Raw genomic sequence first — 25,100 nt, 5'->3', positions numbered from 1 at the left:
ATCTTCCAGTGCTAACTGAAATATACAAAGAGAGAATTAAAAAAAAAAAAAATGACTTGAGGGCTAAGTGTGTCTGAACAGCTCTAGCAAAAAGAGTCAGTACTCCCTTATGCTTAAAAAATTAAACATTGGGAAATGAATATTAATGATCAAAAAACCTTTTATTTTTGAGTCTCTGCTTCTACAATCTCTAAATAAGAATTTATATTTTTTTGTCTATTGCTTCCATTAAAAAATAGAAGGTGTTAACTTCAATGTATTTTTCACAAGTTGGAACCTGAATTAGATCAAAATCTTACAGGTCCTTTCTTATAGCATTTTATAGTCTCAGAGCATCATATAAACTCTTAGTGGATTAACTGAACTGTGACTAAGCCATTTGCTTTGATTTCTGGCTACCAGATTCAAGACTGAAATTTCAATCAGCAGGAACTGCTTGTGTCCCTGAGATGTGGTCTTATAACTGAACCACCAGTGGTCTCCATTTCTCCCATACAAGTACAAGGAGGGAAGAGGGACTCGGAGAATGGGGTGGTGCAGGGATGCTGGAAGTAGTGAGGCAGTAGGAAGCTGTGGACAGTATTTGGAGTGCTCATCCTCTGGTGGCAGAAGAAAACCACGGTGTGGCGAGTTACTTAACCTGACAAAGTGCTCTGGTTTCTCCTGGTATGAACACTTACTGCCTGGTAGCTGCTGGTTGCCTTAGCTGTGAAGAAAGAACTGTGAAGAGTTCTGAAGGGGCTGAGGAGGGGTCTACAGAGGGGTCTGAGGTTGAGGTTTGTTCATCAAACTGTTTCTGTTCAGGAATTGATGCCTTTCCTCCCTCTAGAGCAGAGTGCTGTGGGCACTGAACTTCATCCCCCAGAGCATGTGGCAGCGGACACTGTCACACCAGCTGAAACACTGGGCTGATGTGGGATGGCAACTCCTGTGCTCTATAAAAGTCAGGCAGTTCAGATGTAATAAGTCCTTTTCGAAAGGGAGCTCTATATATTATGCATGAAGTTTTAGAACTGAGAGAGAGAAGATTTCAGTTCATTAGAGTTGAAAACTCCTGCAAATCCCTCAGGCTTTGCAAAACCATCTGGCACACGTTCCACCCTGTGCACTCCTTTCTGCCTGATCTCTTGCCTAGTGCAGGCACTCTGTTCTTTCCTAACCTCTTTTTCCTTTGCCTTCCCTGCCTACCCCTCCAGTGCAATCACAGCTCTTAAAACATCGAGTGAAGGGCACAGAGGGAAGGTAATAGAGATGTGTGGGGAACTCTTCCTGCATGAAAATGTGTCATAATTGGAGACACTGTAACAAAAGCCTTTTAGGCTGTGGTGCTTGATCCCTGCCTCTGACTATAGAGCCAGAGTGGTGGTTTTATTCTGGTGGATACTTGCCAGAGTAACATGTGTTTGGTATGACCCATCCACAGCACCAAAAGCACTTGCCACCAGTCTGAACTGCCGACACTTGTCGTGATTGTGGGGTTGCAATGTTGTCCACGTACTTCCTAGCTCAAAGGGAGATAGAGAGGGAGCAGCAGGGTTCCCAGACCATACAGTGCATCCAGCAGTGTGGGTTGTGGTGGCTGGGGAGAGCTGCCTCAGCAGCCGTGGTTCTAGTGTCTTACCACCTTTTATCTGTCTTCTTGCAGGAAAAGCTCAAGTATTTCCCTGTGTGCGTGAGCACCAAAATTCACCAGGAGGATGATGCAGAAGAAGGCCTTGGCAGCCTTCCCAGGAACATCAGCTCCCTCAGCTCCCTGCTACTCTTCAATACCACCGAGAACCTGTGAGAGCTGGAGCAGTGCTGTGCTGCTCACCTCCCCTGCTTGTCCACAGAGGAGCTTTCCCTTCCTCAGGCATAGCAGTGACTGCTTGCTTTCCTGGGGATGTTACTTGTCATGCTCTTGATAGGACAGGGTTTGATACCTCTCTGCTGGCTTCCATCTGGGAACCTTCCCTGCTCTTTGCCTTGGATGGAAGCAGTTCTTTTGTCCACGCCTGATCCTCTGCTCACCTGATCCAACCCAATTTTGCACTTTCTTTTGCTTAGTTCTTCCTATTGTTCATCTTTTGTTTCTTTCCAGCCTTGAGATATGCAGTCACTCCTGCCCTTCTCTGCCCTGTTTGCCAGCTTAAGTACTGCTTCTTCTCCTGACAATTCCTCACACCATTACTTTACTGCTTTTGCTGCTTTTATGTCTCCACCACCTCCCTCACTGCAGTTTCCTTTCCCACTGGGCTCACATCATGGTTCTCCTTTCTGCTCTTATTGAAGAGCTGCTTTAAGCTCTTCTTGAGCTTTCAGATGCTGGACCTTGTCTTTCTTATCCTGAGCCATGGATCATTTCTCCTTTTGTCTGTCCTCCTGGATCTTGAGTGACAAGTCACTGGTGTCCTGCTGCAGACTGTAGGATGGTTTCAGGGCAGGTGGTGGAAAGGGGAGAGCTTGGTCATGGTGGCACTACAGTGGGGTTTTGCTTTAGAATTAGTCTGCAGGCTGCACTGGCAGGATGGGGAGCTGCTTGCCTCCTGGTTGTGGAGGGGAAAGGCTGAAAAATGGAGCTAAAAGAAGGAAGCTGGAAGGCCCAGCATGTTCCATCTTTATGAGTAAAGTCAGGTCTCTGCCTCCAAGGCCCTCTTGTGTACACTGTTTCTTCTGGCCTTGGCTCTCAAGGCAGCATCACTAAAATACTTGTTTTCTGCCCTTAGGTACAAGAAGTATGTGTTCCTGGATCCTCTGGCTGGAGCAGTGACCAAGACCCATGTGGCTCTAGAAACAGAGACAGAAGAGAAGCTCTTTGATGCACCTCTCTCCATCACCAAAAGGGGACAGCTAGACAGACAGGTGAGATGCAGCTGCTTACATTTCAGAAGGTTGTGCTCAGCTCTCTGAAAAGAAAGGACTTTGATAGGGTGGTGAGCAGGTGGGACAATAGCCCCTTACAGCGCTGCAGGTACCTCATTTACCAGAAGGACCTTGCCTGCTTTTGTGATTGAGGTCCTGGTGTGAGCTTGATGAGTGAGACAAAAGCCTCGCACTCAGCAGGCGTTTCTCTCTGCTCAAGCCTTTGTTGAGTGGTGAAAGGAGAGTAATGGGATATGAACTCACCTTGCTGCTTCACCTCAGGGCTGTAGGGAGGTTTGGAGGATCTATCACTTGATCATCTCCGTTGTGCCAACACCTGAGCCTCAGAGTCTGAGGGTGAGGTGCCACTGCTAGAAGGTCCCTGGGTTGATGTGTGATCCCTATCATTCCTGCTGGAAGGGGTATCTACTGGTGCAAACAGAAGGGCCAGCCAGACTGAGCAAAGGGCTGTGCTTGGTGGACACATGGGGCAGGCAGTGCACCAACCCATGTGACTGGTACCTGACACCTTAAAAGGCCATAACTGGGGTGTACCAGCTTTGCTGGAGTGTCATTTGGGACTGGGAAAAGGAGCCTGGGAATCATTTGCTCATCATGTTGGACTGGAGGATATAATGTATATAGTGAAGAAACTCTTTATTCACAGTGCACCATCACTACTGTGTTGCCTGTGTGTTAAATGCAAAAGCAAGCCCCTGTAACTACTGGGTCGTGCTTCTGCATTTTAATCTTTGAAATGGTTCAGACACAATCCTCTTCTGGAGGAGAAGGGACTGGTTTATTTAGGCTGCAGCAGTTAGTGCATGAACCCTTCAGAGTTCACTTGTTACTGTGAAACTAAGAAGGATCCTGCACTTCCTCCTCCTGCAGTCTACCTTTCCCAAGCCTGGTCTGCAGGAGGTAGCTTCTAAGCACAGAGGTGCAGGGATAGCTGATGTACCAAGGTACACCAGCCAGCTCTGACTGCTGCCCAGATTGTTCCCTGCAGTGCTCCTGTTTGCAGCAGGCACATAGTCACCGCCTTACCTTGTTGGTTTGTGTTTCTTTAGGTCGCTGAAAATTACTTCTATGTGCCAGATCTGGGCCAGGTCCCTGAGATTGATGTGCCCTCCTACCTGCCAGACCTGCCTGGCATTGCTGCAGACCTCATGTACAGCGCTGATCTGGGCCCTGGCATTGCACCCTCTGCCCCCAGCAGTGCAATTCCAGAGCTGCCCACTTTCAACACTGAGTCGGTGGAGCCTTTGCAACCAGGTATTTTCAATCTCTGATCCCAGGACCCTGTGAAGGAGGAAGGCAGGGATTGCTAGAAAGTGGAGATGAGGCAGAAAGTCCCTTGGCAGAAATTTTAAGATGGATGGTGGATGGATGATGGATGTTGCATCTCTGCCTTAGACCTGAGGGAAAGCTGCAACCTGCTCAAGTTCTGGCCTGACTGCAGCCTCTTTACTTTCCTCCCCCTCTCTCTGCATAGCTAGGGAGGAGGGAGCACAGTGTCCAAGGACTGGGTGTGTGTCAGCCTGAAGGGATGCCCTTGTGCAAGTGGGATGCAGCTGGGGAGGGAGAGTAGGGGAATCTCAGACTCTTGCCTTGGCCCTGCCTGCTGTTAAGAGATGGTGCACAGGGAAGGAGTGCTCTGCTGCAGGTGCTGAGGACTGTGATCTGTTGCTGCTGAGGTGTGTGAAGCTCTGAGCTGAAACTGGGACTCTTCAAATACAACTTCTTTTGTATTTCAGATCTTCAAGATGCTAAGCTATTGCCACCTCCTCCCCCTCCACCTCCCCCACCCCCTCCTGTTATGCCAACTCCGGTGCCTCCTCCACCGCCCTTGCCCCAGCCCACAGCACCTTTAGAACCAGCTCAGACAGTCAGCGAGGAGAGCAGCAACACAATGCCTGCAGGTAAGGGCTGGGCTCCTCCACAGCTGCACCAGCCTCCTTGCCCTCAGCCTGTATCCTGGGAGCCTTCCCAGCCTTCCAACAGGGGAGGAGGTGCACTGGGATGAGATGCTGTCAAGGTATTGCAGTAGCCCTTCCCATGGGAATTTGGCTGGGCCTGTAGCTGATGCACTGACCCACGTCTGCTGCCTGTCCTTCGTGTCCCTGCAGCTTCAGTCCAAGGAGCCCCAAAGGAGGTGGTAAACCCCTCTACTGGGCGTGCCAGTCTCTTGGAGTCCATCCGCCAGGCCGGGGGCATTGGGAAGGCCAACCTTCGCAGTGTCAAGGAGAGGAAGCTGGAGAAAAAGAAGCAGAAGGAACAAGAACAAGGTGCTGAGACCTTTGGCAGGAACTTCTTTTCCTTGCCCAGGCTGGGGAGGTGTTGGGTCTGGGGGCCGGCAGGCAAGTCAGGAGCACAGTGAACTCACAGCAGAAAGGAGTTGTCTCCTCACAGGCTGATGGAGGTCTCAGATGTTCACTCAGCAAGAGCTCTGTGAACTTGCTAAACCCTGCTGGCCCAAAGGGCATCTGTCTCAGGGCTTGTGGAGAAGTTTCACATGTGAGGCACAGGACCAGGCACACAAATGAAACCCTGGGGACAGGGCTGAACCAGTTTAAGCACCTTGGTTGAGGTAGTTGGGGAGGGGATTGATGGAGCTGCTTTGGCAGAATGAGACTGCAAATGCACAGCCCCTCAATGAATTCCACTCTTGTTTTTCCCCAGAAGATGCCATTAACTCTGCTGTGCCTAGTGTTTTCCTCAACTGAAAATGGACTGTAGTTTTGGGGTGTCATACAAAATTAGAGGTTTGGAGTTTTTTCTTTACTCTGAAGGCAGTATTGCAGGGAAATGCATTTACCATAGTGCTTAGCTCAGTCTAATCTTTCTTCACTGACGTCTATCTGCTCTGTTTCAGTGAGAGCTACGGGACAAGGTGGAGATTTGATGTCAGACCTCTTCAACAAGCTGGTGCTGAGGCGCAAAGGTACTGTCTGCAGTGTGGGCTGCTCCTTCCCCTAGGAAAGAGGGAGAGCACTCCCTGGTACCCAGGTTGTGTCAGCCACAGCCTTGGAAACAGGAGCAGAGATTTTCCTGGGGACTCTACCACAGTATAGCTGGGAGTGTCTTTACAGAGAATGAGTAGAGGAATCTCCACCTCAAGTCCAGCTGGAGGCACTGGAGGGGTTTGTATGTTTCAGAGGATGGACCCTGACAGCTACCTGTGCAGAAGGGCAGCAGTGTCCTTTCTAACCCAGTGCTTGGGCAGCTGGGCCCACTGCCCATATGGGCACTTGAGATGCCATGGCAGGTTTCTGGGGCATTTAGATTGAAGGTCACACCTCAGCACTGGGCAAACAGCAGGGACTTGCTCAGGGGGAGCTGTAGTTAAACCTTGGCATAAGTCTATGGCAGCATTAAACATGTTGGCTGTTCTGGTTACCTGGGTGGTGAGAGCAGGGCTTTCCTCCTCCCCTTTGCTGAATCTCTTTGGTCTGTAGTCCCCAGGTGTCACTCACTGGTGATTTCCTACTCTCACAGGTATTTCAGGGAAAGGACCAGGAGCCTCTGGGAACACTGATGCTCCTGGCAGTCCTGCTGGTGCCTTTGCTCGTATGTCAGACTCAATACCACCCCTCCCACCCCCGCAGCAGCCTGTAGGTGAGGAGGATGAGGATGACTGGGAGTCATAGATGGGATCCATTGAGTATTACTGTGAAACTATTGCTGTCTGAAAAATTTCCATGAAGTTGAAGGAAGCAGGTCTTTACTGCCTTCACTTTGGTAAGAGTGAGAAGTGTCATTAATTAAGAGTGTGTAAAGGAAAAGCCCAGCTGTCCAGCCTTACAGCCCAGCACCACAGGCTGGAGGGCACCTGCTAGAAGCAGGTGCTCCCCTCCCTGAAGGCAGAGCTTGTGCAGACCACAGGGTTTGGACCTACTCAAGGGGCAGGTGACTCACAACAGAAGTTTCTCAGAGGCAGCTGTTTCTTTCCCTGTGGGGCTAATTAACATACAGGGAGTGGGTAACAGCTCTGTGCCGTAAGTACTTTCTTCCTTGTGAAGAGCCTGGAGAGGTAGCATCCAGCTGCTGAAACTGGAAAAGAAGCAAACAAGGCTCCTGGGATGAGACTTGCTCAGGATGACAGAGGTAGCTGGGAACAGCTGAGGGATTATCTGGCTGTACCTGGTGTTATTGCTACCCTCCAGCACTGACCCATAACCCTGGAAAGACCCCCAGGAAAGTTAAATTTAAGAATTTACTTTGAATTCAGAAACTTGGGGGTTAAAAAGAGCAGAGCAATCCTATGCTTAAGCATGATCAAAGGAGAAGTGCTGTATTGTGGCCATATCTTTATTCCCCTTGTAAGAATGAACTGCTTCAATCTATTGGCTGCTTGAAGCAAGGTAGAAAGAAGGTAAGAAAAAATGTTACCCACAGCTGCTCCATTACCACTCTGTGTTATTTCAATATGACATAAATTAGTGGCCTGCTAGTTTACAATTCCTGTGAAAAGCTCAATGATGACTCAACGATTGGTCAGTCAGGCCTCCTACACTTGGTGGTTGATGGGAAAAAACCATAGGTGTTCAGTCAAAATAATTACTCCCCATACTTAAGTGTACTTAAATAATACTCGCCATACTTGAGTGTTTTCATTGAAAGTATTTAATCAATTTAAATAAAACCTTAACAGCTGTAAACAAGTAGGTGTCTGCTGCTACTCTCTTCACCTGCCTCAGACCTACAACCAGTTTCCCTCCTGACTGTGGTGCTGAAGGCTATCTCACCATCATAGCACTCAGATACTGAACAGCAAATATCCACAAAGGAGGCAGAAGGCAGAGATTTTACAAAGTCCATGGTACAGAAAAGCAGCAACTTGTGTTACTTTACCTAGTCTTTAGAGGTGTAAGTCATAATGATGAATACCATCTGTTCTCTGCTCCACATCACAAAGCATCCAGCTTGCCTCGATGGAACTGGGAACACACAAAACCAGAACAGTTTGTCCTTGGCCTTACTCTAAGGGAAGGCTCTAAAAAGGTCCAGATGAGGACAATGGGGAACAGTGTTGGTAGCAGGACACAAGATAAAACAAGTTCTGACCTTTCTTATCTCAGCAAACGCTGATCCAAAGGCAGGTTTCACCTGGGTCCTCTCCCTGATCCACTGGGGCAGTTTGTTGAAGATGGCAGGGCGTGCGTACCTGTGGTCCAGGAGCAGGATGCTTGCAAAGTCCTTCTGATGGCGAATGGCTCTGCCTGTACAGAGGATAAAAACAAAGAATGGCCCAGTCAATTGTTCGTTCTCAGGCAAGGAAGATCACGTTCCCATCATCTGTAATGCATCCTTTTTCCTACCCTCCTCCTTCAGTGTGTTTCATATCCCCCAGCCTGTCCAAGGAAGGATGAATTACCTATTGACTGGTTTACTGCCTTCATGCACAGGTTTTCAATCAGCACTCTGCTCGGTGCCTGGCCACCAGCTCTGGGCTGGAAAGAAGAAATAGGCAAGTCTGAACGCAAGGCAGATGTAAATCAAATTGGGGAATCTTACTGACAAAGTGAGGTAAATACTTACACCCCTGCAGGGTGAGCGGGTAGCCAGGCAGACCCCAAATGAGAGTAAGGAGGAACAGAAGGAAGACTACAGTCAGAAAACTGTGTTGAGCATTCACAAAGCGCCAGCCCAAGGTGCCCCTGAAGGCAGAAATCTTGTCCCCACGAACAGCACCTCCAGTGAGCAATGAGAAGGGACAAATGATCCTGGCAAGCAGCTTCTACCACCCTGCCACCCCCTCTGGGTTGAAGGGTCCTTGTGCCCCTTGGAGCTCAGAGCTGCCAGCAAGTCCTGGTGGCATTTTCCTCCACCAAACTTCTCTGTGTTTAGGGCCATCTGTCCAGGAGCAGCCTGGAGAAGGCTGTGCTCTCAGTACCACACTGTCTGGGAAATGAGGGCAAGCTCAAGGAAAATAAAACCTCTGAAGGCAGCTCTGGGACTCGTGTGCTGGGAAGTTAGTACTATAAAGCAGCATTGAAAGAGACAGAGGTGTAAGTGGCTCTTACCGTTGTTTTGTCAAGCCAAGTCATTTTTTCCTGCAGTTCTGGAGATGTAATGTTGGGGTAAGGCATTCCCACCATAATCACACACCTGCAAGGGAGGACTGCATTATTCTTAATGTCTCATCCTAGGGCACTTTGCCAATAAATTAGAGGTCACTGCACCCCTGAAAGACAGCCAGCCCTGCAAACCAAAGGCAACAATAAAGCACAGCAGTCTGACAAGCATGTGCTGAACAGAGCTGCAGAGGGATTCAGGGTGCCAGAACAAGGGATTATCTAGCACAGCATGCCTACCTGCATTATTCACAGGAAGAGTGGCCTGGACAGGCAGGTTTTACACCACCCAGCAGCCCCTCCTGTTGCTTTAAGCATCAGCTAAGACACACGTTCCCCAGGATTTTCTATCCGTGCAAGTACTGATGTGCCCATCATGCTTGGAGTCACTACAGCATAAGCCAGAGCTGGCATTCCAGGAGCAGTCACCTTACCTTCCCAGGTCATCGGAGAAATTTATCCCTTCACTCATTTTGCCTCCAACTACAGAAAGCAGCAGGGCCCCTGTCATCTGTCCTCCTGTCTGGCTGCAGCGCTGCAGGAGAGGGACCAGCAACTTAAACCAGAGCAGGGAAGATTTCTGTGCTCAGAAACACTCCCACACCTAGGCTAGAGCCCTCCTTCCTTGTTCAAAGTGCCCTCCTTTGCAGCATTCCCATACCCACTGGGCTGCCACACTCCCACCAGACTGCCTGCTCAGCTTACCTTTATGCATTTGGCATATTCCACTAGCACCTGCTCCACCTGGTTGGCTTTCTTAGGCTCCTGAAAGATCTGTCAGGCACAGTTCATCAGTGCAGCAACACAGCAATAGGAAGCAAACAGTTTAAAGAAAGCAAATCATTTTACTCCCATGCCATTAAACAACATATGGAACTGAGGTCATGGAAGGGAAAATTGCCTGAAAAACTAACTTAACCAGTACCTTTCCTTCACCCTGAAAATGCACTACAGCTCTTTTCAGCTGGGCTCTGAAGGGAGCAGCAGCTGCTCCTGCCTCTCCAACATTCCCTTTCAGCTTTGGGAGACTTGTTTGATACTGCAAGAAGTTACAAGTCATCTGAGAGCTGAGAGGCAAAAAATCAATGTGCACCTTTTGCACCTATGAATCAAGACCCTCTGGGGTCAGGAGACTCTACAGCTGCAAGATCTTGGAGAAGAGGGACAGGACCAATCAATTTGAATCATCAATTAATTCCAAGCAGGGGCTCTCCTTGCCCAGTGAATAAATTAGCTTTTCATGCACAGCATAAATAAAGTAGTATATCTTTATGTTATTCTAGCACACCTAATTAGTTACTGAAAACCTCTGCAGTTAATTAATGTGTATTTTATAGGTGCTGTACCTTGGCCTAAAATACAAGTAGTTTTCCTAGTAATCAAGAGGTCCAACATCTATCTTCTCTGTAACAGTAAAGAACCTACAGAATGTGTTTTCCTTTGGTTAGCAAGAAGTAATATAAAATTTTACCAGTCAAAATCAGTCTTTCAGTAGAAAAATAACTGGCAATTACAAATATAAGCCAAAACTAACTTATTGAAAAGTAGCTATTTAAGCTTCTGATTTAAATTAACTTTCCCTGTGTGATTTGTATATAATCTCAGTGTGATCTCACCACAACAACCTCAGGAAAGCCTTGAACCTTGCCCTGCTAAGATTTGATCTTGTGTGTGGGCAGTTGAAAGTCTCACTTGCTGCACTTATACCCAATTGCCTTGCTAATGCATATCCAATTTGCTGGAGACTGCAAAGGCAAAACACGAACAATTTGGAGGTGAAATTTGGAACAAACTGTGTACGGCCCAAAGCCTTGGAGGAACCAGGCAGAGCATTGGGACCCTGACAGGACACACCTGAAAGGCACTCAGAGTGGCAGCTCTAAAAACACAGAGAAAATGAAGCACAATGCTTCCACTCAAAACCCTACAGACTGCCCCATGTGCCAGAATGCCAAAAATCACCAAGGCTGTGAAATACCTGCAACTCTGGTAAGTTGTTTAGCTTTTGGTACACACAAGTCACAGCCAGGGTATATGTACTTTTTCTTTCCCCTGGCACATGACCCAAGATCCCTGCACTGCAGACTGAACTGCCTGACTTTCAAAACTCAGCTTTCAAATACCTGTGAGAGTCATTGCAAAGACTTCATATTTGCAGCGATCTCCCTATTTAATGTTTCTCATTGCTCCTTCAACAGGAGTTACCACTGCTAGTCTTCCAGTTCTCATCTCTACTTCTGGCAGATAGCAAAATGCTATTTGTCTTATGAACTGTACTGTTGTCTCACTCTGCCAAGCCCTTGGCTGTGCTGGTCTGTGCTCAGGGGACACAGAGATGAGCCTGGGAAAAACAAATTCCCTGTAGGAGCTCAACCTGAACAGCCCCTCCCAGCCACAAGAGAACAAGCCTGCTGGCTATGGATAGCAAAGACTGTCTACCCCCATGGCCACTACACAGAGTGTGCACTTCAAGAATGTATAGCTGCAGTCAATCTCATTTGGATTGCAGCTCAGTGTTCAGCCACCCAGGAAGTGTAATTTATTCATTACTGGAGGGATTAGCTGGATAAACATCCCTTCTGCTCTGCTGCACAGACCATGGGAACAACTCGGAGAGAGGTCCATAATGCATATGGAATTGTTTGGGTTTTGACACCTCCATGGAAAGTACTGACTGCCCTGGCTGCACAATCACCTTCTTCTTGGCTGCCAGGCGGGAGAGCAGCCCTGTCTTCTCCCAGTGTCCATACACCTGCTTCTCATATTCGTAGGAGGGGAAGAAGCACACCACACCTCCCGGGATCACATTGCACAGGTTGCACAGGATTCGACCTGTCTCATCCATCTGCAAGAGAGATTAGAGCATATTGCAGCTAACAGGAGCTCCATCTAATGCTGCTCCAATTCTCTGCTCAATCCCAGGATCACACCTTCCTTATGACATGCCTTAGGGGAGGAAAAAATGTGGGAAATATGCCAGGTCTGTGAGAACTCCCATGGGGAGCTGGGCATCACTAAAAAGCTCTTCACTGCTTGGCCTTCTTCCCTAGTCCAGGGTTTCTGTTATGGCTATGGAGCTGTGGTCATTCAGGAGAAGGTTTGCCTCAGTGGATGGAAGCTGTCCCATTAGAACAGATATTGAGAGCTGGTTAGCACATCTGCTTGAGATTCAGCAGGAGCAGAGCAGACCTAGTGTCTAGCCTTGGGTGCTCACTGGCCTGCCACAGGAAGATGCACCAAAACACCTGCAGCTGCTTCTGTGGTTTGGGATTTCCTTTGTCATGGCTTTTGCTCAGCCCCCCTCTTAAACACAGAGTGTACCCTGCTCTGAAATAAAAGTGTGAAGCAAAAAAGAGATCCCAAGGAAGGGAACAAAGGACAAACTGACCATCTGAGGCAGGTCTCTGGTCTGGTAAGTAAACTCCAGCTGCTGGTTGGAAGGACCACTGCAGAGGATGATGGGTAAAATATTTTCTGGAGGAATCACGTGTCCTGGGGACAAAAACGTAGGGAGAGTCAACATCACTGCTGTTGGCACAAACCCCATGAGCTGAAGAACTTGAATTGCATTCTAGTGACAGAGGCAAACATTGGCCTGGCTAAGCCAAAGTGCCTAAGTCACTCAGCTGCTCCAACTTCCATCCCCTCAGCCCCTGGGAGGAAGGCATGGCACACTGCCTGCTAATACCAGTCAAGACCACAGGGGAAGCTCAGAGTGAAAGGGAGCTCACACCCCTTTGCTGCCCTGATTTTTAGGACAAATGCCACATTGCTTTGAGTGCTGACAGAATAGTGCTAAAGGCAAACTGCAGCCCTTGCAGCTGCTGAGCCCTCCCTGCCAGCACGGCACACTCACCACAGGAGAACTCCACGATACGGGCAGGGTCCACGCCAGCACAGCACAGCAGCTGCTCTCGGAAATCAGCCACCTAAGATCACAAAACAAAGACAAGTAAAGTACCAGTGGCCCAAAATCTCTACACCAGCAGCACCAGCACTGCCGGTCAAGGGCAGCCCGCGCCCGGCCCAGCGGAGGAGCGGCAGCGCCCTCTGCCCGCAGACAGCGGCACTGACTTCCCGCAAAGCCCCCCGTGGCGTGGTCCCTGTGGGATCCCTGGCCTGCAGAGCGACCGATGGCATCACGGGGTCCTCACACTGCTCCCCGTGCTAGTTCCAACCTACCACGGGCTCAGCCTGGCTGCTCTCTTTCCACCCCGGCTTGCAGATAGCACCACCGACCTCCTGAGACCCCAGCACAGCATCCTTATTCGCTCACCGGCTGCATGGTGCCTCCGGCAATGATGACAGCACGGCATTCTTCCACAACCTTGGCAAAGTGGACAGCTGGATTCAGCAAGAGGAATTTGAGGCTGCTCTGACCAACTGTGCCTGGGAAAAGGAGAGAAGAGCATTCAGGAGCTAGCTGTGACACACGGGAATATGAGAGATTCTCCCTCCTGACCTGGGTACTGTGGTAAAGTACCCACCTCTCAAAGTGAAGACTTGCTGTTCAACACAGACAGAGGCAGCAGCAGGTAATGCCAACCTGGAAGTTACCTTCTGCTTCCTAATCTCCCTGGAGCTGTACAACAGGTGCAGTAAATTGCAGGACAAAACTTGACATCCAAAATGGGAGCAGACCTCTGCAAACCCTGGCTCCAATGCCCTTGGTTAAAAATTCCCTTGGGGTCATAAGCATGCTCAGACAGACCAAGCCTGCCAGCCTACATCACAGATGGCACAAATGCAGGTTTCCCACAGACTCTTGTATCTCCTCCCTCAGTGCCAGTGAAGCACCCTCTTGTGACTGACTCATGCCACCTCTCCCCAGCTCACCCTTTCCAGTACCTTGCCTGTTGAGAATAACTCTGCCATCTTGGTTTGCATTGGTGAGGGCTGAGAGAAATCCTTCAATCTGCATCAGTGGAGAGGCAGTTCGGAGCTGCTCGTGCTCAGCCTCCACGGCAGGGCTCTGGGGGTTAGCTGCTGGCCCAAAAAAGAAAGGAGAGGCAGGCAACTTAAGCCGCACTTCTAAAGACAGGGGTTAAGCACAAAACATGCTCTACAGGAACACAATACCTGGCAGGCAGAGAATAAATACCCAATAAAGGGGAAAATCCAAATTCTGTCTCATTGCTAAACAAAAAAAAATTTTTAAAAATCTGATCTTTGTGGATGGCACCACTAAGCAGAGCTACTACACACAGTAGCTCAGGTCCCAGAGCCAGCAGGTCACAGAAGTGCAAAGCTTGAGTGCATGTGGTGTGAACATGGAATTACATCATTCAGGTTGAAAGGGACCTCACTAATCCAAGGTACAGTTGCCTAGGTCAGCTAGTGAGACCTGTTAAAAAGCACCCATGCAGGACACCTTCTTCAGTCTCTCATTCTGCACATCTGCCTCCCCCTGTTAGGAATGTAATTAGTAATTCGTGGAAATAAACGCTGTATAAAATATAAGTGTATAAAATAAACTGCGGAGGGGGGGGAAGAATCCCTTTTTCCTTCAGGTTGAGAATTCTTGGCCAGATGACCCACAGCAGATGGATATCACGGCATTTGCATCCAAAGAGGACTCCAGCTGCACCAAAGACGAGCATTCAACAGCACCTACGCCCAAAGACGCCAGGTGCTGATGGCCCAGACGAGATGCCTATCTGAGGGGGACCAAGATCATCATCACCCTGAATCTGAATGCCAGATTCCGGGAACCAGGGAAGTGCATCGTTCTATTCCCTGACGGAGGCTTTGTGCAGCCCAAGCCAGAGAAAGATACCAACATGAATATGTGAAACTTGGAAAGAGACAAAGGACTACTAGCCGCGGGCAAATTAAACAGTATAAGAACTGTGTCATCGAAGCAGTGTGTGTGGACGGGGAGAATCTGATCTTAGCGAAGACAGGTTCCACGTTCACCCGCATCACTGCCCGGGGGTGATACGCTGTCCGTTTTTGGTGGTGGCTATCGCACTGTTACTACGGTCGCGAAATAAATCTTATCCTTCATCTTTTTATTAAAAATTGGCTCACTCGCAATTTTTCATTTATAACACCCCCTTCACTCATACAGAGAGATGCAGGTTCCACATCCTCACTCTGCCCACACACACAAGGAGAGGATGCCTGAACTCACCCTCCTTTTCAGATCCCTGCTGAAGGGTCAGAAGAAAGTCCTGCAAACCAGCCAGCTTCTGGTTCTCCTTGTTGGTCCTCACAGCTGAGGCAGGGGCCCCATATCGCTCCATAAACCCAAAAAGCTGCCAAACAAAAGCCAGAAAGACCAACAGCAGGAATCAGAGAAGATAAAGGCAGGTTTGCTGGCCTGCTACAAATTAAGTTTCTCAGTAGGTGTTCACAAACCAGCCTAATCAGAATGTATCAACTCCCATTACCTTCCTACACCCACTGAATCAAAAGCAAAAGAAGTTTCTGATGTCTGTTCTTCCAGTGCAATGCAGCCTACTTGGCTGGCAAATTTGAGGCCAAGCAGCATAGAATTGGCACCCTCTGGAATACCATGCTAAACCACATTTTATTTTTCTTTTCTGGATAAGCAAGAGTTAATCTGCCCATATAGTACTTTTTATAGGAACCAGTTGGTTTGCAGAACAGGATGGAAAAGACAAGCTCCCACCCAGCTGCTGCACCTTCCGTCTCAAACTGCAGGTTTGGAACACTGCTGACCATGAACCCTCAGGGCAAGTACCTTCCTGCTGATAAGGCTCTTCTCACAGTACCGCTGAACCTGTTGGAGGAAGGCAGGAAAATGAGCTGGCATTCAGCACCCCTTCTCCCACCCTGCTGTCTTTGATCCTTGTCCAGCAAGGCTGTCACTTGCTGTGCTTTTGGGGAGAGGTACACAGCTCTTTGTAGGCACCACAAAGCCAAACAAGAGTTTATTACAATGGCATTCCAGAGTGGAAGCACACAGTGTTATGGTGCTGGGTTTGGAGGTTCAAGGGGGGGAGTTAGATTACTGAAGTAGCAAAATTTCTGCATCCACAGCCCTTACAGTGTAGCTTTGACTTACAGACAGCTAGAAAGCATGGGCTTTGGCTCTACTTCCAGCTTTCACACAATAATTTCAAGCAAGTCACCACCACCTGTGCCCTAACAGACAACGTTTGCATTACCTTGAAGAGGTTGATATTGTCAATCTGGCTCTGAAACAGAAAGTCATTGATGGATTTTAGTACTGTCCCTGAAAGAAAAGAGAGAAAAGGGGAAAAGAAATTATTAGCTGCTGCTGGGCCTGCACCCCTTACTGCCCACACCCATGTCCCTGACTGATAGCTCCATACCCCAGGAGTTCACTCCAGTCTTACCTGTTTGGGAAACTGCCTGACATCCAGGATTCTGGTTCACATTACCTGTAAAGCATGAAACCAATTCAAGGAAGGCTTGAATCTATCTCAAAATTAAGCAGGAAACTAAAGACTGAGTTTGATGGGTACAGTGCACAAAAAAACCAAGAAGTAACTACACATCTGCAAAATATAGCTATACAGACAAAACAGCAGCTCCCACTCAGTTTTAATTTGCCCTAGAGTAGCCCTACATTGTAGAACAAGTGTGCTGCTGCATCCTAAGGAACATCACCTACATTCCTTCTGTGGCAGGAAGCAGCAGGTAGGGTGGGTGATCAGAAATGCTCACACCCTATGTAGTCATCATGCTGCAAAGACAAAGTGAAGGGACTGCAACACATCCCTCACTCCTCAGTGCAGCAGCAGGGAGCTGGGAAGCACAGAGGCTGGCAGGCAACTGAGAGGAGAAGAACCTAAGGACACCTATGTGCCCCGAGCCTGACAGCCAGAACAGGATTAACTACTGCCACTCACTGTATTTTATGTCCTAGAGTTTAACAGCAACCTCACATCTCACTTTTGCAGCCCCTGCCCCAAAGGGCTGCATTTCCCCTGGCATGGAGGAAGTTCTGTATGAACTTAGGACATGCCCTCCTCAAGACACACTAAGGTCCAGAAAACAGATCACTGGAGAAAAGGAGCGAGCCCTGCAAATTCCTGTGGACCTAAAATCAAAGCAAAATATTTTCTCACAAAGGAAAGGCACCACTCAAGAAAGATTCATTCTGCAGATGCATGCTGACACACAGAGAGGCCTTGCTACCAGACGACCTAGAGATTTATTTCGTGCCATTCTTGTGCTACACTGTTATACATCTGCTCTATTCCTCACTTAGCATCTTACATATCCCCACTTCAACTGGATCTCAAAACCACAACGAAAAGGAAACTGCGTCTACCAACTTACAATGTCATCTGCTGCTCCTAAGCTAGTGAAACAAAGAGGAGGGTTCCAGTAGACATCATTTCCCCATGTACAAACCAGCCCGTGAAATAAATACTGGCATCTGAGCCTATACATAAGCAACACTTCCCTGCAATCTCTGCAGAGGAGGAAGGGGGACAGTGTCCTGAGGAAGTACTAACTAGCTCAGAGTTTATCAGTATCCCTGGAGACACAAAAGGTTTGCTTACCTCCCAGCATAGCCACAAACTGCTCCAGTAAATACAGGATCTGTTTAATGTACATCAAGTTCTTTGCCTTCAAATGTTTCCTAGGAAAAATGAGACATGTTTAGGCCCCAAAACCTCTTCAGGGACTAACTGAAACAGATGAGCTGCAGAAACAAGTACACGAACTCTTCATTATGGAGAGTCAGGAACTAAGATTTCTTCCAAGTTCACTCTCCCCGTTTGTGACAGGGCACAGTCATCTGGATATCCTGCCCAAGGTCATCCCAAAGCATTTACTCATGCTCCCCCCACTGTTCCTACCATTGCACTTCTCCTTGTATATTAATTACACTTGGTTTATTACAATGGCACTGATGCCTCAAGACCCTGTTGCAATAATGCTCCAAACATTCAGTTATTATCATTGAACACAACAATCAGCCACTGCAGGGATGGCAAGGTGCAGAGCCAAAACCCACATACAGCTTCCTCCTCCTCAGAGCTTCCTGCTTCTACCATAATGCCTGTCAGCACAATGAAAGACTAAGGGACAGGGAGATATGAAAGACCGAATCTTTTGAAACTCTGCATCACAAAGTAGAAGTGATTAGAGGGAGATATTGGGAAAGGAACTGAGTGTATAAAGGAAAAACAGAATCCTCAGGGTATCCCTTCTCGCTGCTTAATAACAGCCCCAGGAGTCTGACTACTTAGATGGATTCTAGACAGAGATAATGAAGCAAGTGTCTTTTCATCTGCAGAACTCTTAGTGCAGTAACTTTCCAGTGGGGAAAAGCAAGAAAGACCCTGCAACCATGGGATAAAGCAAGGCATCCACAGACCTTGCCTCTGCTGAGCTGTTTTTCCCCAAGATCCTCACCTGTATCGCTCCATGTACTGCGACAGCTGGGAGTGGGCACAGCACAGCTACAGAAACAGAAAGCAGAAGCTGTTGTTATAAAGGAGAGAAGAAAGAGCACTGCTGGAAGCAGACTTCCCTCTCCATCAGCAGGCCAGGCTGTGACTCACCTGAGAGCCGCTGACCTCGGCACTATGGATACAGGTGATGGTGTCTATGAGGTTGTGGGCCTCGTCAATGATCACAACCTGGTCCTTCAGCTTGATCCCCGCAGCGTTCCTGGTAGGCTCATGCAAAAGCATCTGATAGGGCAGCACCACCAGCTGCAGGAGAGGCACACACTGCCCTGATTCCAGCTCTCATCCTTACAAGCTTAAGGCATTCTACAACCACTCATTAACAGCCCGTATCAGAGGGCCATGCAGAATTCGGCCAAGTGACTTACTCTTATGGGAAAAGTAAGAACAAAACCAGGAGCACATGCTTGAGAGGGGCACTGAGAGCTCAAGAGAAATGATTATGCTACAATTGCATATGGGCTCAGGTTAACTTCTAGATCTCCTTTGGAGCACTGAAACTCTTCAGAGAGAACCCAGCAAGGAGGAAGAGTGGTGTAAGATCTAAGAGTACATCTGTATGTCAGTATTGCCTCACACTTGCTGAACTGCTCAAGTATTTCAAAATGCTGAGACATACAGCATCCTTATGAACTTCTGATGGGAATTCTCATTTTCCTTTGCTTTCTGAGCAAAACTACAGCAGACAGAAGCACAGCCTGTTTACAGACTCCCCCATTCTAAGTAACAGTACTAGAGGGAGCAGGCCATCAGTTCATTCATAGAGTGCCTGGCATTAATGCCACTAAAGCTGTTATGCCTTACCTGAGCAGCAGGGATAGCAAATCGACTCCCATAATATGGGCAGGCTTTAGTTTCCCTTCCCAAGGACACCAACTGTTCAATGTCCTTCACTTCCACCAGAACTTCATCACGGAGAAACTGCATTTGCTCAAAGGAATAAAATGGGCACATGGTGCGACTCACACGTCTCTTCTTCCCCTCACTGTCCTCACTGCTCTTCTTTTCTAACAGCAGAAAGCAAAAGAAAGCTATGAGCAACACACACAACAGCCTAGAATAACCACTTTGCAGAACCTCATGGATTTCAAAGCAAGCTTTCTCCTGTGTATTCCTGACCTATCACCTATCTTTAAATTATTCAGCAGTAACATTTCCATCTCCACAGCAGACACTACTCTTGCCAGTTCATGTGACATCTTCCAACATTTCCAGCACTGAGTTAACAAACACAAGTATCTTTCTGTGCAGAAGTCCTGACCAGCTTAAGACACTCAGAAAATTTATCCTGATCTCAGCATAGCCTGGAGATCAAGAAAAGCACCAAGGATTCCTGTTCCTCCAACCTGTCATTTTCAAGCTTCCACCACTCTTGCTAGAACTGACTGGCAGTGCCCACTGTCTCCACACGCTCATGACACCTTTATTAGGAATTGCTTCCCAAGGCTGGGAGCATTCTTACCGTGTTTGTTCTTTTGCATCTCCATGCAGCGGTCATTGATGAGCTGCAGAGCACCCAGGCGTCGCACCTCCTCATTCACACACAGATTCTGGCACGTGCAAAGAGAGGAAGAGGAAGGGAGTCAATTCACAGCTGAGTGCCCCCATGTGCACCCCCTGCTGTAAAATGAAAGATTTTCTTTAAAGCAATTTCAGGCCAGATTCCAAAAACAAAAAGTCTACCAGTTAGACATTGTACATACTAACTACTACGAACATGCTCAAAACTCACAGAAACTTAGGAGAAAAAAATGAGGAAAAAGAGGGCTCACTGCTACACAACGGCTTCTGAAAAATGCTGCCAGAAGTACTAGTCTACTAAGAGGAGCACCTTCTCAGTGACTCAGACATCTGTAATACTCCATATTAGAAAAGGTAAAACATATTCTGGTATTTACATCAAAGGGTAAATGACCAAAACAGAGTTCACAGAAAAATGTACATCACACAGATCTGTGTTGCGACCCATGGGTGCCTTAGTTTTTCAACAGGAAACTCAGCCTGTCCCCAAGGTGATTTCTGTGGCACCAGATCCACACAGCTCCTGGCAATGTGTTCTGGGTCCCTGAGAACACCACCACGTACCTGCCTGGATCCCAGGTAGACCAGACGTGTGTCTTTGCCAAAAGGACTTTTCTGCACCTCATGCACAAACTGGGACAGCTGGGAGTGAGTGCGGCTGCAGTAGTAGATCTGCAATGAGGAAGAACAAAGGGAAGACAGAAGAATGCAGAAGCCAATCCCTACCTATGACCAATCCTATAAGGAAGCAGCCAAGCACTTCAGCAAGGCTCACTTTGCTCAAGCCTTCAAAAGCACAAGGGAAGGCACATGTTTGAGTGTCACCTTAAAACTGCTGAGGCCAAAAGCCCCATCTTTGTTTTCTCCTCTGCATTTGCTTTTGTTTCCATTTAATTTTCCAAGGTCTCCATAAAACAGGGACTCACCATGGGAGAGTAATAAAAAACTATTGCTATGTGCTTTTACAGCAAGCCACAGGAAAAACTAAGCAAGCTGCTTAGGCAGGCAGTGCAGTCCAGAAGGAGATGAGCACAGCAGAACTAGTTGTCCTTGTCAACAAACCTGGCAGGCTTTGGAAGCTAGTTCCTAAATCCTTCTGTACTGCCTGACTGTTGGAAAGGTGCAAGGCAGCCATAATTCTGCTCACTCCTACACTATTCTATGAAGTGGCACTATTTAATTTCCTCATCTCACCTTAGTCACATGCTCCTCTTCCAAATCATCATCATCTTCTTCCAGCCTAAGAAAAGAGAAAGCTCAAACAGTTTCCTTTCCGCAGACCACCAGCAGCAAGAATCAAATGATGCTCCACCACAAGACTGGGGTCTCAAGAGAGATGATTAAGTCATCTCAAAAAGAGCCTCAGAACTCATCTCAGGTGGTAAAAGAAAATTTAACTTTTTAAGAACAGTGTAAGTGTGCATAATCAAGTCAAGCCTTTCTCTTTAAAGGAAAACTCTCCTGGGCTGTGGCTTTTTTCCAAGTTCAAGATTTTTTTTTTCTTTTGATTCAGGGGCTTCTAAGCCTCATGTATAAGCTAATCAGTGCTGTACTATTCTTTGGTGACCTCATTTATTTATTTTTGTAAAGCTTTCCCATTAGAAGCAATTTACCACCCTCCAGATACTGTATAAAGAAAGGCTTCAGGAAAGCATTCAGCTGCCATAGAGCTCCTCAAAAATAGCAGTTCAATGTTTGATAGACTACATACATATATAAAAAAAAAGGAGTTAAGTGTTCTTCAATCTTTAAGGCAGAAGGATATGTCTAGACACTAATTAGTACATTTGTCATTTAAATAGTTTCATTTTTTGTGCTGAAGTATGGCTTCTGGCTTTCTGCATAAAGCAAATGCATGAGAGAGAAAAGTGTGCATGGGATTTTCATGTCAAAGCTCTGTCTTCAGAAATATGAACATCTCTGCCTTTAGAGTATCAAAAGTGCTAATCTGCAGAACTGACAGCTGACTCTGGTATCCTGAGTTCCATTCTGCTTTTCTAATGCAAGGAACTTGATCTCGAGTCATTCACTCAGCATCCAGAGGCATTCTTTGGGAAGCTGGGCATGGAGAAAGGCAGGATACTGCTACACATTTTAAGATGCACTTTCTCAGAAAGCACTTCAAGTCACTCAGATCAGTCTAACAAAAGTTTAAAAAAAACAAAACAAACCAAACTAAAATCCCCCCCAAAAAACCAATTAAATAAAACCCCAGAACAACCACCATCTTATACTGTTTGAAAAGGTGAGAAACACTTTTTAATAAAATCTGCACAACTTCTTTAATGAGGGCAAGACAAAAATTAGATGGAAAATGTTTCCTTAGCATGGAATCCCCTCAGTCCCTGTCCTTACCCAGATACCACTTTCTTTTCATCATCACTCTCATATTCAGCGAGAATCAGCTCCTCCTCATTGTGATCCAGCTGGTCTAGAGCACCCTCTCCAGCTCCCTGTGAAAGAGCCTCCTTGCTGAGCTGAAGAAGGCGCTTTGCCTCATCCTCCTCACACCTCTGGAAGGAATACAAAGGCACAGTATTTCCCACATAAAAAGAGAGTAGCACAGGGGTTTCTTTATGGCATGAACAGGTCAGAACACAGCACAGTCCCTCACAGAAGGCTGAAGCTGTCCAGCCCTACAGAAGGCAGCTGCTACCAACAACCAAAGACTTGCCCACACAAATGGTTATGAAGGGGAAACATAAAGGACCTTCTCTGCAAAAGGCTTGCTGAACTAATAGATCCTCAATGAAATGTTCATGTAATCCAGTATTAGTTGCTTATAGTGGCCCACAAAAGATGTCTGCCTGAGAGAAAATAGTGTGTGAATAAACCTGAACAAACAAACATGTAAAGACATAATCAAACACTCTGTGCACATTTAACTCAAAGCTAGAATCAACTCAGCATCTGGTTTGGAACAAGATTTCTCTTGCTCTTTTTTTCTCCAATTGTATGACTATTACTCTAACACAAGTCTACCTCTCTACAAAAATTCAATTGAACTGTTGAAGAACAGTTTTCTGATTAACTTTTGTGTCATGACAAAGGAAAGTTCATTTTTTCCATCTCAAAACAGTATCTTCCAATGTCAATGAGCATTTTATTATCATGGAATTATATAAAAAATGCAGTTAGTAAGCAGTACAGAAAAGAGGAATCAGTCACTTTTCTAAATCTCCATAATATTTCTCTCAGTTACTTTCTTGCTTTTCATCATGCTTCTCATGTCACATGCTCTTCATCTTCTTTTAAGAGACAAGTTCTTTGTTCCATTTGGTTTTTATTTGCCATTCTTTACTATTTCTGTCATATCATTTTGACAGGAGTTGACCAAAACATTACACAGTATTTCAGATAGAGCACACTAGAAATTAATAGCCTGACAGCCTAATAAATCTATATGGGCAGCTGAACTGAGTATTTCTGGGAAGTATAACTATATTATCAAATACCATCAAGATCACTGAGGCCAGTTCATGCATCTAAATGAGAGGAAATACGTATCTGTGAACTTTAATACCATTTTTATTCCAGAAGTAGAGACTTTTCACGCATGTTCATAAAACAGAAATCTTTCCAAAAAAAGCCTCTGAGTATTAAAGCTTTAAAAGAAAAGCAGAAAGCCAGAAAGCAATCAGAACACACATCATTTCTGCCCACACACAAAAACTGTCACAGGAAATTATTGATGCACAAATTGTTTTTCACATCTGTACTTTTAAAAGAAAATTTAACAAATAATTTCGGATGACCAATTTCAGAAACCTCATACAAAGAACTCCTCAAACAGGTGGGTTGGAAAAGTCAGTGTGAAGTCACACGTAGGCAAATATGAACAACACTGAACGTAACCAAACCAGAAAGTTTTGATCTCTGTGGAATAGCTCACCTTCCTCTTTGCTGCGTATTTTAACTGCACGTTGTGCCGAATTTTCTCAAGACGGTCTTCTCGCTTTTTCCTTCTGATCTGCTCTTCCTACAAAAATGAGAGAGTGTAGGCAGGATGAAGTGGATTTAGTTCTCAACCCTTGGTATCACTATTTATGCTCTGCGCATAGAACAAAGACTAATGGAAACAAAATTGCCGGTACCGGGTTCTGTTCTCCCGGAGTGCTCGCCTACTGAGTATTACACTGCTCAAAGCTATACAGTTTCCTGTCTTGGGCAAAGACACAACATCACCAAATTTGCCTCACGTGTTCTCCACTCGTCATCCAGGATACAGGAAGAGTTTGCTCAGAGAGGGGGTGGAGTTCCCTTCCCGGGAGATGCTAAAAAGCCGCCTGGACACTGGGTACCGCGCTTGAGGAACTCTGCTCGAGCAGAGAGGCTGTTCTAGGTGACCCCCACGGGTCCCTTCCAGCCTCCTCTACACACGAGCGCTTCCCCACCTTCAGCCTGTCCACCATGTCCTGCTCCTCTTTCTTCTGCACAAAGGCCGTGACCCAGTCCGGCTGCCCGGCCGTGTCGGCGCTCCCCGGCCCTGCCTGCTGCGGGCTCAGCGCGTCCTGCCCGCCGGCTCCGAGCGCCAGCAGCTGCTCCTCCTCCTGCCGCCGCTTCTCCTCCCAGTCCCGGAGCCACGACAGCGCCCCGCAGATGAGGCTCAGCGATTTTCCCTGTCACGGAGAGCCGACAAGGTGAGGAGCGCTGCCGCCACCGCCGCGGCCTCGCTCGGCCACAGCCGCGGCTCGGCCCCGCCGCCTCACCGTGCCCGTGGGGCTCTCGAAGATGCCAACCCGGCCGGCCTCCAGCGCGCCGTACAGCGCCTCCATGAACCGCTCCTGGATGCGGTACGGAGTGTAAGGGAACGGGAACCGGCCCGGCACGGGACCCGCCGCCGCCCCGCTCTCCATCCCGCCCCGCTTCGAACCGGGCGCCGCGGCCGCCCCTTCCCGTGACGCGGCGGAAGGGCCGCCCCGCGCAGCCCTGCGCGCACGGACCGCGCCTTCCCGAGCTCCCGAACCGGCCCGCCGCTCACCCCCTTCCCCGTTCCCTGCCTTCACACGCAGGGACAGAAAATTAGAAAAAAAAGGGTTTTATTTAGGATGGAAACGCACAGTAATAACACTGCCATATAGAAGGGGTTTATATAATAGTCCTTAAATGCCGAACTCTGTGTTAGTACTCTGGAAACAACAGCGACCTAAAGAAGACCGGCATAAAAAGAACAAGACAATTGTAAACAGTGTCTGGACCAGCAGTGAGAAGTCATCGTGTACTGGTTCAGACTAGGCCATCTGGG

General features: G+C 47.5%; 2 protein-coding genes across 6 annotated transcripts in view; one reads left to right on the top strand and one right to left on the bottom strand.

Moving 5' to 3' along the window:
- WASHC1 (WASH complex subunit 1) overlaps window positions 1-7,498 on the top strand; it is a 38,513-nt gene extending 31,015 nt beyond the window's left edge. For all 4 annotated transcript variants that reach the window (XM_041484400.1, XM_041484399.1, XM_041484398.1 and 1 more), the window contains 7 exons: window positions 1,646-1,782; window positions 2,706-2,841; window positions 3,912-4,116; window positions 4,599-4,763; window positions 4,971-5,129; window positions 5,717-5,785; window positions 6,340-7,498. In XM_041484400.1, coding sequence (XP_041340334.1) covers window positions 1,646-1,782; window positions 2,706-2,841; window positions 3,912-4,116; window positions 4,599-4,763; window positions 4,971-5,129; window positions 5,717-5,785; window positions 6,340-6,491 — 1,023 coding nt within the window. In that variant the 3' untranslated portion in view covers window positions 6,492-7,498. The remainder of the gene's footprint in view (window positions 1-1,645; window positions 1,783-2,705; window positions 2,842-3,911; window positions 4,117-4,598; window positions 4,764-4,970; window positions 5,130-5,716; window positions 5,786-6,339) is intronic.
- A 125-nt stretch (window positions 7,499-7,623) lies between these two features.
- DDX11 (DEAD/H-box helicase 11) lies at window positions 7,624-24,731 on the bottom strand. 2 transcript variants are annotated; one of them, XM_041484396.1, is made up of 26 exons: window positions 24,565-24,731; window positions 24,250-24,474; window positions 23,748-23,834; window positions 22,211-22,368; window positions 21,050-21,095; window positions 20,420-20,527; window positions 19,797-19,884; window positions 19,139-19,341; window positions 18,428-18,580; window positions 18,279-18,325; window positions 17,420-17,499; window positions 16,244-16,288; window positions 16,052-16,119; window positions 15,625-15,663; window positions 15,052-15,175; window positions 13,767-13,901; window positions 13,195-13,307; window positions 12,775-12,847; window positions 12,307-12,410; window positions 11,614-11,763; window positions 9,624-9,692; window positions 9,353-9,453; window positions 8,868-8,952; window positions 8,219-8,294; window positions 7,909-8,063; window positions 7,624-7,781 (listed from the first exon to the last, which is right to left on the bottom strand). In XM_041484396.1, the coding sequence occupies exons 1-26, from the start codon at window positions 24,709-24,711 to the stop codon at window positions 7,752-7,754; spliced, it is 2,709 nt and encodes a 902-aa protein (XP_041340330.1). In that variant the 5' UTR covers window positions 24,712-24,731; the 3' UTR covers window positions 7,624-7,751. The 2 variants fall into 2 exon arrangements, with proteins under 2 accessions (XP_041340330.1, XP_041340329.1); XM_041484395.1 differs by having other exon boundaries at window positions 7,624-8,063.
- Window positions 24,732-25,100: the final 369 nt, after the last annotated feature.

This window comes from Pyrgilauda ruficollis, unplaced genomic scaffold, assembly GCF_017590135.1.
Source record: "Pyrgilauda ruficollis isolate IOZ18807 unplaced genomic scaffold, ASM1759013v1 scaffold66, whole genome shotgun sequence".
Lineage (NCBI taxonomy): Eukaryota > Metazoa > Chordata > Aves > Passeriformes > Passeridae > Pyrgilauda > Pyrgilauda ruficollis.
Note: the sequence above shows the minus strand (reverse complement) of the source record. Positions and strands in the feature narration are given on the sequence as shown.

What these genes read in the sequence shown, in the direction of transcription:
- DDX11 (XM_041484395.1), bottom strand. Translation starts at nt 24,711, where the DNA reads ATGGAGAGCGGGGCGGCGGCGGGTCCCGTGCCGGGCCGGTTCCCGTTC. An exon ending in TCGAGAGCCCCACGGGCACG is followed by an intron (nt 24,475 to 24,564) that starts GTGAGGCGGCGG and finishes TCTCCGTGACAG; the next exon opens with GGAAAATCGCTGAGCCTCAT. An exon ending in CCAGAGACCTGCCTCAGATG is followed by an intron (nt 11,764 to 12,306) that starts GTCAGTTTGTCC and finishes TCTCTCTTGCAG; the next exon opens with ATGGATGAGACAGGTCGAAT.